The sequence below is a fragment of the Ziziphus jujuba genome, chromosome 6 (genome assembly GCF_031755915.1).
Source record: "Ziziphus jujuba cultivar Dongzao chromosome 6, ASM3175591v1".
NCBI classification, from domain to species: domain Eukaryota; kingdom Viridiplantae; phylum Streptophyta; class Magnoliopsida; order Rosales; family Rhamnaceae; genus Ziziphus; species Ziziphus jujuba.
In genome coordinates this window covers 29068858-29081802 of record NC_083384.1, presented here as the reverse complement: position 1 = coordinate 29081802, position 12945 = coordinate 29068858, and the positions used below count along the sequence as shown (strand labels likewise).

The 12945-nt window shown below is 31.1% G+C and overlaps 1 protein-coding gene across 1 annotated transcript; it reads left to right on the top strand.

The window, feature by feature from the left end:
- Window positions 1-7004: 7004 nt before the first annotated feature.
- LOC132804056 (disease resistance-like protein DSC1) lies at window positions 7005-11311 on the top strand. Its single transcript, XM_060817948.1, has 6 exons — window positions 7005-7474; window positions 7788-7954; window positions 8039-8916; window positions 9094-9414; window positions 9511-10572; window positions 10661-11311. The coding sequence occupies exons 1-6, from the start codon at window positions 7005-7007 to the stop codon at window positions 11309-11311; spliced, it is 3549 nt and encodes a 1182-aa protein (XP_060673931.1).
- The last annotated feature ends 1634 nt before the right edge of the window (window positions 11312-12945 follow it).

The following is a 12945-nucleotide window of genomic DNA, read 5'->3' as shown; positions in this document are numbered from 1 at the left end:
TCACTAACTATTTCCATTGTATTATGGAAGAATTATTTTCTAATATTTTACCATAGTTCTAAAAAACTTTATATTATAAATATTGCATTTACAAATATTATTTGTTAATCTTTTGCAGTACTAAAATTTTAAACAGAGTATATAATTAAATATTTTTTTTTCATATAAATTGATTTTGATAATTTATTTAATATAGTAATATAAAAATATACATATATAATACAAATTCATTGTATAATTCTACACCAAACACCGTATATTGATAATGCAGATAATGCAGTACAAGCTAATACAATATAGGCTAATTTAATATAGCATATCAAATGTACCCTGAAGATGTTTCTCAAAGGTTTTTTTCTCCTTCTAATTAAAAAAATAAATATGTGATTACATATTTTAATGAAAAGTGATAAAACTATTTTTTTTATTTGCGAAAATAAAAAATTTATTGTTTTTTTTTTATCTATAAAATAAAATATTTAAAATAATAGTTATAATATAAATGGTAAAAGAATTTAATTTTTATTTTAAGGGGACTTAAATCATTTTATCAAAAATATTTTGGTCTTCAGGTTAATTTTTTTAAGGTTTTTTGAATTGTTTAAAATCTTTTGGTATAATTAAAAATAATGGTAAACCTCATAAGCTATAAGCGAAATTAACCATAAACAAAATGACTCGATTGTACTCCAATCACCCCTAATTTAATTTTCCAAGTGTTCCACATAAAGAACAAGCCGACTTGAAAATTATCAATTATTACATAATAAACAATAGGCACCGACCACATAAGATGCCAACGTTAGATTTTAAATCAAAACTTTCTTTCTCTGGTTTTTTAATTTATTATATTCTTCGTATTGTGCTTTAATTTTAAATCAATAATTCACACTCGTACTCCATGTGATCATTTAACCTAAAACAATAATAATAATAATTTTTTAATTTTTTCCCCCCAAAAAATTAATAATTACTGGAAACAAATAAATTTTGTCTGTTCTGCTGTGGGCTCCACTTTTCAGTTTATTATAATCAGAACTGCGTGACCGAGTCAAATGCTTTAGTAAAGTTGGTCTTCTTGCTAATGCTGAGCTTAATTATATTTTCTCCGATCTAGATTATAGTATAACATTAAGAGACACTTCAACGAATGTTGTGAATCAATTGGAAGTGAAGCTGTTGACTCTCTTGAGGAAGAAGACAATGATCATGAATCACATTCTAAGAAGCTCAAGGTTATATGACTGTTTAGAAGATGCAGAGCAATTGGACGTTGAGGAACCAAATAAACAGAACAATTTTGTGCTATAACTTCGAGAAATGCTTTACTGCTAATTATGAAATCATTGTTGGCTCTGATGTATATGGAACAAGAAAATCAAAAGCATATTCTGTGTATCCTAAGGTAAATCCATTTAAATTTTTTTTTTTTTTGGGGCAAATTAATTTGTATGAGTTGATATACTCTGTTTACAACATGCATTGTGTAGTATTTTAATTGTATTAAATACATAAACTAATAAATTTACAAATTGTAAGGTAATTTCTAAAGGAAAATTTTGTCTTTTGTTTGAAATGATACACACAAAGGGAAAATAAAAATATTTGCTATGAAAAGTATTTTGATGGACTTTTCATGTATATATTGGTGAACTTCGTTTATCACCATTTGGCATGTCTTTTTTAGTTTCAGGCTTTGAAGAACATGTGTGTGGGCTATGCAGACACCATGGCACGTAGCTTCAAATGAATGAATGGTATTGTACCTTGGAGAAGTTCTCTCTTCCTCTTGTCTTTTTTCTTATTTTGGCATTGCATTACTTGTTTTTATAATATCAGTATGAATTTCTTTAATAACAATGAGCCATTTCACATATATTTGCAGAGCAAATCAAATAAAATAAAGAATGTATTGCATAAGAATTATGAGCCTGAGTTGTTTATGAAGCAATTTATGGCTTAAGTACATCTTTACATCTTGTTGAGCATTCTTAACTTTCTGAGTACAATATTTATTCTATTTGATTTAATTTCTTAGTTCGTTAGTATTCTTTGCGAAAAGTGTTTCATTAAATGTATTTATGCACGGTTGGACATTTTTGTGTTTTTGAATTGTAGTTTGTCATAACAAATACTCTTTCAATCACGAGCTCAATGGTAGATTCTGTGTCAGCATAGATATGGTTTTGAATTGGCTAATGTCATTTTGCCAAAATATATCGATTTTATGATCAATTGCATCTAGTATGCACGTATCTGAAATATTAGCTTGATTGCTGCCAAGAAGTTAAACACCCAAGTATGATATATGGGTTAGCTTGGAGCTGTTTTCTCTTCTAATTTGTTCCTTCAACTAATTATTTTCTCTACAGAATTTCATCAAATATCTTTCTACATGACCAGTGCTACCATTAAATTAATACATGGACAGCATTGTAGCATCAAGGTGAATACTTGGGTTCCTTAGTTTTTTCTTGATTAAATATGGTGTGAGTTTCTATCTATAGTGACTCATTCCATTTTGACAGGTCTTGTTAAGATTATTGTGAAATTGCTCAATATGGATTTATTTTTCTTATTGATGGAAACAAATTGCAATATTTAGTAAGCAAGTTTTATAGGTTCATTGTCAAGTTATGGTTATGTGTAAAATTAAAAGAATAAGGATTCTACTTCATATTGAACTGGCAGTGAAGCAGAGATGCAGTTCCCTCGATATAACTTAATCTGTTTCAATAATTCTGTTACCATTAGTACTGAGTAAGCCGCAATGCAAATTTTTACTTCTTTCTTTTCAGACTGCTGATTATGTTTTTATATATAACCTGATGTAGTACTGGTTTGCTTATTGGGCTCCAACAAAGCGTCTGTTGTAGTTAATTTATATGCTTCTGTCATTGTCTGTAAAACATATAAAATGGGCAGTCTTCACCAAATCCTAGTTTTGCTTCCCTTCCACACCCCACACAACACCCCCCCACCCCCCCCCCCTCCCCCCCCCCCCCCCCCCCCCCTTTCTCTTTATTTGGGAACGACCAAATTCTTGAGGTTAAGTAATTACAATGATGTATGAACTCTCCAAGTGCTTTTCTATATCATAAAAAGAGGAGAGACAAGAAGATAATACTTAAAAGGAATAAATAATTGAGACTGGTATTTTATAATTAAAGCCATATCATATGATTAAAAAAAATTGGTTGTCTCTTGAGTCTTGGGAAATGATTTTTTTTTATATAAATAAGTGTGGGATTTGGTTAGTAAATAAGGAAGATATAGAGCAATTGATGCAGAAATTAGAAGAGGAAAAGACACTTTGATGAATACTGTGAAGCAAGTGGATGTGAAGTTGTTTGCTCTCATGAGGAAGATGATGAATCGCATCCTGCAATTAATTCACAGAAATTCAAGATTATGTGACTGCTTACAAATAAACGTGTAAATTTTGGTTGGTGCATGTATAATGCAGAGCAATTGGATGCTGATGAGCTAGAAAACAGAGCAATTTGCTGCTACAACTAGGGGATATTTTTTGCTAATAATTATGTAACCAGTGCAAGTGAGTTTTTTGTTGATGTATGAGGAAGAAAAAAAGGACAGTCACAGATTATATCCTAGGATTAATTTGAAAATAAGCCATCCTCATCCTGTGGCCGCTTGCAAATTAAAGGTAAAAGTTAATTTTCTTTTGTTTGAAGTGTTATACTAAAGTTAAAAAAAAGGAACACAACTTGTTTATTACAAAAATTGTTTTATGAACTTTTTCATGTGTGTGTGTATATATTTATATATATATATGGGGGAACTTTGCTTATTCTCAATACGGCTTCTCTTTTGGTTTCAGGTTATGAAAGAACCTGTGTGTCAAGTGTGCAAATGCTTTAACACAACGCTTCAAATGAATGATGAGGTACCTTTGAAAAGTTCTCTGTCCCTCTTGTGTCTTTAATTTTTTTTTTTTTTTTTTTTTTTGGCTGATCTTGGTATTGGAATACCTTATAACTTGTTTGTGTGATAAGTGCATAAATTTCTTTAACTACTATGAGCCATTTTACATATATTTACAGAGAAATTAAATAAATTAAAGCATATATTACCACGGAATATGATTTTAATTTACATTTAATTGAACATTCTTAACTTTTAATTATCTGAGTATGATATTGGATATGTGTATATGAAATGCTTTTCTTAATTTGGTTTCAAGAAAAAATATTGTTCAAAGGAAGCGAAAGAGAATTCTTGATTTTTTTTTTTTTTTTAATTTGGTGTTTAGTCTCGGCAAAGTGTTTGATAAAATGTGTTTGCACACTGTAGGTTATTTTGTGTTAATTTGAATTGTCTGCCAAAATGAGTTTTTTTTTTTTTTTTTTCACCACTTGTTAAATAGTAGATTTTGAGGCAACATATTAATTTGCTTTTCAAATGTCAATTTACCAAAAATAGTTGCTTTTTTTTTTTCTTTTTTCTTTTTTCTTCTGATCAAGGCTTCAACTTTTCATGTATTTGAAAGTTTCGTTTGGAGCTTGGAGTTTGGACTGCTTGGTGCTGTTTTCTCTTCTAATTTATTTCTTCAACTAATTGTTCACACTACAAGGTCTGATAAGTATCTTTCGGCGGAGCAGTACCATTGAGTTAATACATGGAGAACATTGCAACATGCTGCTAAACACTTGGGAGCCTTAATATTTTTCTTGCTAAAATATGCTGTGGAACTCGGTATATTGTAGCTAAAAACATTTATCTACAAAATATAGATTTTTAGCCATTATATTTATTGTGGCCCATACACTGGTTTTCGTAATATATTTACGTATAATCAGTTACTATCTGTTAATATTTTTTTATATTTTCCTTTAAAAAAATATCAATTTGAATTTAATATTATTAATATTTTAAATTAAATAATTAAAAATCATATATTTCATGAACTACATTAAAAAAAACACACACACACACAAAACAACAAAATCACAAAAATAAAAAAGTTTTCATAAAAAAAATTATTACAAAAATTGGGTCATGATTTAATTTACAAACTCAAAACTTTTTGAATTTTAATGCCTCATGATGATCTATACATCTCTACATCTTCATGGCACTCCATGATACTCTCAAAAACATCGCCTAAAATCCTCCTTTGTTCTTGAGCTGAAGCATCAACCACTCTAGCTCTTCTTTTGTCACAACAATCTTAAATCTCATGCTATTTTTCGCCAAACTGCTTCGCTTTACAAACGCACTTGCTCTTTCCTATTCTTCTTCTTCTTGTTGCTGATTCTGTCTCTTTCATTTCCTCTGTTTTCTAGGGCAAAAAACCTCCTTTCCTCTTACAGAAAGCAACGCTTTTGGTGATTTTATCCTAAAGCTCCCGAAATTGATTTTAAAGTATCTTTAATGGCTCTATCTATTACTAGATTTTTATTTTTATTTTTTTGTCAAATCAAAAGAAATAAATAGCTACTCAAAAAAAATTTCCAATGAGTCTACCTAAACACTTTATCAAATTAATATGGCAAGAAAAAATAAACACTGTTTTCTTTAAAAGCAAAATTTTTTTTTAAAGAGTCAATTTTTTTTTCCAAACAAAAGAAAAAAAAAACTTGACAAAATATACATAAGTAATTAATAGTCATAAAAAAACATTTTCATGTTATAAACGGAAAACAATCTTAAAATTGATTACATATTTATATTATCTAGATTAAGACGATATTAATTTTTATATTACAAGGATAGCAATCCACACTCATTATTAAAGATATTCTTAGAATCCATATTGGAATAATGACAACTTCTTTGATTTGACTTTCTATACCATTGTTGTTCCAAATAAAATTGACTATAATACATCTCTTTTTATTGGTGATAAACTCAATTTCAAAACCATGGATGATGATCCTTTTTCCAGTCGTTTTTGGCAAATTAAAAGTCTAAACCAGATCCTTGAGGTTAATTAGTAATTACAATGATATATGAACTCTCCAATTGCTTTTCTATATACTTCAAATAGGAGACACAAGAAGAGTAGTTAAAGAAGATAATATGTAAGGGAATAAATAATTGAAATTTATAATTAAAGCCATGCCATAGGATTATAAAATAAAATTTTTCATATACCTAGTCACATGCTCCGCAGACTGCGGTGTGAGAATACAATTAATCTTGCAACAACCATATCAATTCTCTAAAAATTCCTCGATTGAAGGGACATTTTTCATACAAATTTATAAACCATACTCTGTTACGACATAAAAACCAAAATTGTAAACTTAAAAAATATATATATATATATATATATATATATTTAAATCATTTCATTTTGACTATCCTTAAGGATCGCAATTCAACAAACCCAAGTGGAATAAACAATATGAAAAAACAATAAGCCTCCCTTTCACGCGTGACATATAAAAAAGAGCAGCAATAAACAAAATGACTCTATTACACTCCAAACACTCCTAATTGAATTTGACAAGTGCTTCAGATAAAGAAAAAGCCAGCCTGAAAATTATTAATTATATATTAAACAATAAGCACTGACCGCATAAAATGGCAATTTTAGATTTTAAATCAATCTTTTCTTTCTACCTGGTTTTGTAATTTATTATATTGTTCGTATTGTGCTTTACTTTTAAATCTATAAATCACCAATTCTATTACATATTCATATAACCAACGTACCAAAGGAAAAGCATTTTTCTTTTTTATTATTTTTACCACTTTTCATTTTATTATAATCAGAACCACGTGATCGAATCAAATATGTAGTGCTAAAGTTGATCTTTCTTGCTAATGCTAAGCTTAGTTAATTGTGGATATGAAGTAAAGTGTAACTATTTTTGTGATAACTTTAATTAATTATCTCCGCCATTCTTCACTGAGGAGAGAGTTTCGATTGTAATCTCTGAGTGTATCTTAATATACAATAAGCAAGCTAATAAAACTTTCATTTTGCCATCCATATTTTCCTTTTACTTGTGGATTTGCAGCTGGTTATAGCAAGCATGGCTTCTTCTTCTCTTTCTTTAAAACACGATGTGTTTCTCAGTTTCAGAGGTGAGGACACACGCAACACATTCGTTGGCTATCTTTATGCAGCTTTATCGGCAAACCAAATCTTAACTTTCATGGATCACGAGCTTGAGAGAGGGGATGAAATTTCACCAACACTAAGCAGAGCCATTAAAGAATCCAAGATTTCGGTGATCATCTTCTCGGAAAACTATGCTTCATCCACATGGTGTTTGGATGAACTTGTGCATATACTTGAATACAAGAAAACAAGAGGGCAGATTGTTATTCCAATCTTTTACGGCATAGATCCATCTGTTGTACGAAAACAGGAGGGGAGTTACAAAGTTGCATTCGATTCACATGAAAAAAGTTTCAGGGATAGAATGGAGAAGGTGAATCAATGGAAAGCTGCTTTAACAGAAGCATCCAATCTATGTGGATTGGATTCAAAGGATTTCAGGTAACTTTTTACTCTACAATCATTGACTACTTTTCTTTAAATGAATGAGAAGATGAGAGAAAATTGAAAATTCCATTTTGAAATTACAAAATATATTAAAATAATATATTAATAATGAAACGCATTCAATGAAAAAACATTGTTTTCATTTTAAGTTGGCAACCATAGTGAAAATTAATTGTGTAATTCAAATAAATAAATAAATATATTACTAAAGTTCTGCCCTATTGCTTTTTTCACATACGACACTTCATATGAATACATGTCAGTTCTATTTTTCTAACAATTTTATCTTTTTCAATCATTTTTGTAGGCCTGAAAACAGGTTAGTTCAAAAAATTGTTGAAGACATTTCATTAAAATTGCCTAAATATCTATTATTGGATGAGCATATCAAGGGACACCTTATTGGAATTGAAAAGCATATCAAAGAAATTGAATGGCTGTTATCCAATGGCACAAAAGCTGTTCGCATCATAGGTATTTGGGGCATGGGAGGTATCGGTAAGACCACCCTTACTAGAGTTTTATTTCATACTTTATCATCCTCGAATCATTTTGAAGGTTGTTGCTTTCTTTGGAATGTTAGAGAAGAATATGCAAGATTTGGATTGCATCATTTGAGAAGGAAACTTTTATCTAATTTATTAAATGTTGAAGCTAATGTAAAGATGGATACCTTAGATGTGACATCACCTTTTAACCTTGACAGACTTCGACGTAAGAAGGTACTGATTGTTTTGGATGATGTGGATAGTTCAATCCAATTGGATGCTTTGGTGGAAGGATATCGCCAACTTGCTTGTGGAAGTAGAATCGTTGTTTCAACTAGAAATAAGCAAGTGCTTATGAAAGAAGCAGACTATATTTACAAGCTTGAGAGGTTAAATCCCATTGAATCTCTTAAGCTCTTCCATTTGCATGCTTTTGGTAAAAATTCTACAGCAGTGGATGACAAAATGGTGTTGGAAGTGACAAATTATGCAAATGGCAATCCATTAGCTCTGAAGGTCTTGGGTTCTTTCCTTTGCTCTAGAAGTAAAAATGATTGGGAAAGTGCATTGAAGAAGCTGAAAAGATTTCCAAACCTGGAAATTCAAGATGTGTTGAGAATTAGTTATGAAGGACTAGATGATAAGAGGATTAAGGATACATTTCTTGACGTTGCTTGCTTATTTGATTCATCTTTTACAAGAGACCATGCAGAAAGCATATTAGATGATGGTAACTCATCTATAAAAATAGAAATAAGTGTTCTCATTGAGAAGTGTTTAATTGAAGATATTGGAAGTCACATGTACAGGAACGATGAGCTATTATGGATGCACGATTTGCTGCGCCAAATGGGTCGGGCAATTGTACGTGATGAAGATAGAGAACCTGGTAATCGTAGTAGGTTGTGTGATGCTATGGAAATCGGCGAGGTATTGGAAAATAGTACAGTAAGTATAAACGCATTATTGATTTCTTCTAAAATTGTTTGATTAATTCTTCTTGCAAAACCATTTCACCAAAAAAAAAAAAATAATAATAATAATTAGATCCATGCCAACTAGTTCTGAAAAAATTTCCCTTTACTATATCCTTATATGTAACATTAATATTCATCTTAATGCCAGGGGACCAAAGCAGTTGAAATCATATCATTCAACATGTTTGAAATTAAAAAAAATGTGAAAGTGTGTCATGAAGCCTTCTCAAATATGCGCAACCTACGAATTCTCAAAGTTTATTGTAGGGATGATGCTTATGTTGGTAACAAGTTCAAACTGTCTATTCCTCAAGACCTTGATTCTTATCTTTCTAATAAGCTAAGGTCTTTTCAATGGGACTTTTACCCTTTGAAATCGTTGCCATCAAACTTTATTCCTGAGAATCTTGTTGAACTTGTACTTCATTGCAGCCATGTTGAAAAGCTCTGGAATAGTCGTAAAGTTCAGGTATTATGCTTAATTTCCTTATATTGTATTAGATGTTAAAGTGCATGCATATATGAATGAAGTAATAATTAACTACTTTTCTCCTTCATTTTACAGTATCTTCCGGTCCTAAGAAGGATTGATCTTAGTTGTTCCAAGTTCCTTAGTCAACTACCAGATTTGTCGCAGGCTCCAAATTTGGAGAGTATAGATCTTGAAGGCTGTACAAGCTTGGTTCAGGTTCTTTTATCTCTTCAAAATCTTGACAAGCTTACTTATCTAAATTTGAATGGCTGCTCCAAACTCAGAGATTTTCAAGATATATCAAAGAGAACAGAGGGGTGTTTGGATGTTGTTAGGTTTGGAGGCATTAAGAATGTTTTGAATAATTTCACATATCTCAAAAGTTGCATCCAAAGTTTTACAGGCAATTTATTTCTCTACTCATCTCAGGTTCACATTTCTCAAAAGTTTGCACCCAATTTAAGATATTTAATTTTGAGTGGGACAGCAATAGAAACAGTGCCCCCATCACTTGGGTATCTCCCGGGTCTTGTTGAATTGGATATGGAGCATTGTAAAAGACTGAGAAGTCTTCCAACAAGCATTTGTCATTTGAAATCTCTTGAGACACTGTACCTGTGTGGTTGTGAGAAACTGAAAACGTTTCCAGAAATCTTGGAGCCTATGGAACACTTGACAGAACTTTGGTTAGATTATTCGGGCATTAAAGGGTTGCCAGAGTCAATTGAAAATATAGTTTCACTTAGAAAATTATATATACAACATTGCAAGGACTTTGAGTTTCTCCCCGACAACCTATGTAAATTAAGGAATCTTGAGAGGATATGGCTCGACAACTGTTCAAAATTTCAAAACTTGCCTTCTCTTCCATCGTCTTTGCTCGAATTGTCGTTGCTCTATTGTGAGAGATTGAAATCTTTACCAGAGATTCCATCACAGTGTTTGAGTTTGAAAGCAAGAGGCTGCACGTCACTGGAGAACATTTCAACTTTGAGGGCTCCACTATTACACGATCTGGATATCATTCGAAACAGAAATTGTTTTGATTATATTGACTTTTATGGATGTGAAAAACTGGATCAGAATACACGCAATTCCGTGCTCGCTGATCATGCAGTAATTAAAATTTTGTCTCGTCTGATATTTGTAAACACTGTATGTATATTTTATTTCTCTTCCCTTGCTGAGATGGTTTAAAATTTTTGAGCAAGTTAGATTAATATCCCAAGTGTTCATGAAACAGGACCCAAATGTTGTTCTTCCAAGCGTTCATGTTTTTCGATATCCAGGAGATGAAATCCCAAAGTGGTTCAGCTATCAAACTTGTGGGAGTTCAATCAATAACATCATGCTTCCTCCATATTGGAATAATGACGACTTCTTGGGTTTGGCTTTCTGCAAAGTTCTTCGTCAGAATAAAATTGACAAAAATATATCCTTTGGTTTTAATTGTGAACTGAATTTCAAAACCATCGATGATGATCGCCTTTACAGATATCATGATTATGCAGGGAGATTGTCGGAAAAAAAGGCTGTTAGTTCAGATCACGTGGTCCTATGGTATGTAGCCAAATCGACATTGCGATCTTCAAAATGGAATATGGAATCTTGTAGAGAATTGGATAGACTAAATTGGCCCTCGACTTGTAGCACTGAGGCCTCTTTCCATATTTGGCCCAGTCTCAACAACAATGGAAATAAGTATTGCGAGATTAAGAAGCTTGGGGTTCGGTTTGTATACAAAGAAGACTTAGAGAGATGTGATGCAGAAACTGAAAGAAAGAATAAGAGACGCTTCTATGAATATTGTGAATCAAGTGGAAGTGAAGCTGTTGGCTCCTGTGAGGAAGAAGTCAATGATGAATCACATTCTAAGAAACTCAAGTTTATGTGACTGTTTAGAAGATGCACAGCAATTGGATGTTGAGGAACCAAAAAAAGAGGACAACTCCGTGCTACAACTTTGACACATGCTTTGCTGCTAATTATGAAATCATTGTTGCTTTGATGGATAAGGAATAAGAAAATCAAAGCATATTCCGTGTCTGCTAAGGTAAGTTCATTTAAACCTTTTTTTTCTTTTTTTTCTTTTTTTTTTGCAAATTAATTTGTAGGAGTTAATATACTCTGTTTTACAACCAGGCATTTAGTAGTATTTTAGTTGCATTAATATATAAACTAATAAGTTTACAAATAGTAAGGTAATTTCTAAAGGAAAATTATGTCTTTTTTTCAAAATGATACACACAGAGAGAGAAAATAAAAATATTTGTTATGAAAAGTATTTTGATGGATTTCTAATGTATATATTGGTGAACTTTGTTTTCACCATTTGCGTGTCTTTTTTACTTTCAGGCGTTGAAGAATATGTGTGTGAGCTATGCAGACACCACGGCACTTAGCTTCAAATGAATAGTATATTACCTTGAAGAAGTTCTCTCTTCCTCTTGTCTTTCTTCAATATGAATTTTTTAAAAAACTGTATGAGCCATTTTACATGTATTTGCATAGAAAATTAAATAAAATAAAGGATATATTACCAAAGAATTATGATTCTGAATTGTTTATGATGCATTTTATGGGTAAATACATCTTTACATCTAGTTGGACATTCTTAACTTTCTGAGTATAATATTTATCTATTTGATTTAATTTCCTAGTTTGTAATTATTTTCTACCAAAATGTTTGATAAAGTGTGTCATTTTATACATGGTTGATCATTTTTGTGTTTTTGAATTGTATTTTGCCATAATGAATACTCTTTCAATCAGTAGCTAAACATATAGTAGATTCTGAGTCAACATATAGATTTGCTTTTGAATTGGGTAATGTTAACTTGCCAAAATATGTTGATTTTATGATCAATTGCATCTATATGCATGTATTTGAAATATTAGCTGGATTATTACCAAGAAGTTAAACACCCAAGTATGATATATGGGTCAGCTTAGAGCTGTTTTCTCTTCTAATATGTTCCTTCGTCTAATTATTCTCTACAGGGTTTCATCAAATTTCTTTCCACACAAGCAGTACTACCATTAAGTTAATAAATGGACAGCATTGTAACATCAAGCTAAACTTGGGAGCCATAGATTTTTCTTGATAAATATGGTGTGGGACTCAATATATAGTGACTTAGTTCACTTTGACTGACTTTGTTAAAATGATCATGAAATTGCTCAATGTGGATTGTATATATTTCTGTTTGATGGAAATAGATTGTAATATTTAGTGAGCAAGTTTTATAGGTTCATTGTCAAGTTATGGTGATGTGTCAAATTAAAAGCGTAATGTCACATTCCGTGCAAAAGGAGTGGAATCCTTGAGGTTTAATTGGAAGGTTCTACACTCTCCATGAAGATTCAAGAAAGCCCGGAAAATTTTAAAAGATTCAAGAGAAACCTAGACTAATGTAGATTGGAATCTCTCTAGAATACTCCATGTAAATATCTTGTACATAACCCTAGAATAATCTAGAACCCTAACTAGATAGGTGATATGTGTACATATCTAGAACTTTGTATTTT

Coding starts and splice junctions, on each gene's coding strand:
- LOC132804056 (XM_060817948.1), top strand. CDS start 7,005: ATGGCTTCTTCTTCTCTTTCTTTAAAACACGATGTGTTTCTCAGTTTC. Junction 7,955..8,038: donor AAAAGCTGTTCGCATCATAG/GTATTTGGGGCA, acceptor ATCATTTTGAAG/GTTGTTGCTTTCTTTGGAAT. Junction 10,573..10,660: donor GTCTGATATTTGTAAACACT/GTATGTATATTT, acceptor TTCATGAAACAG/GACCCAAATGTTGTTCTTCC.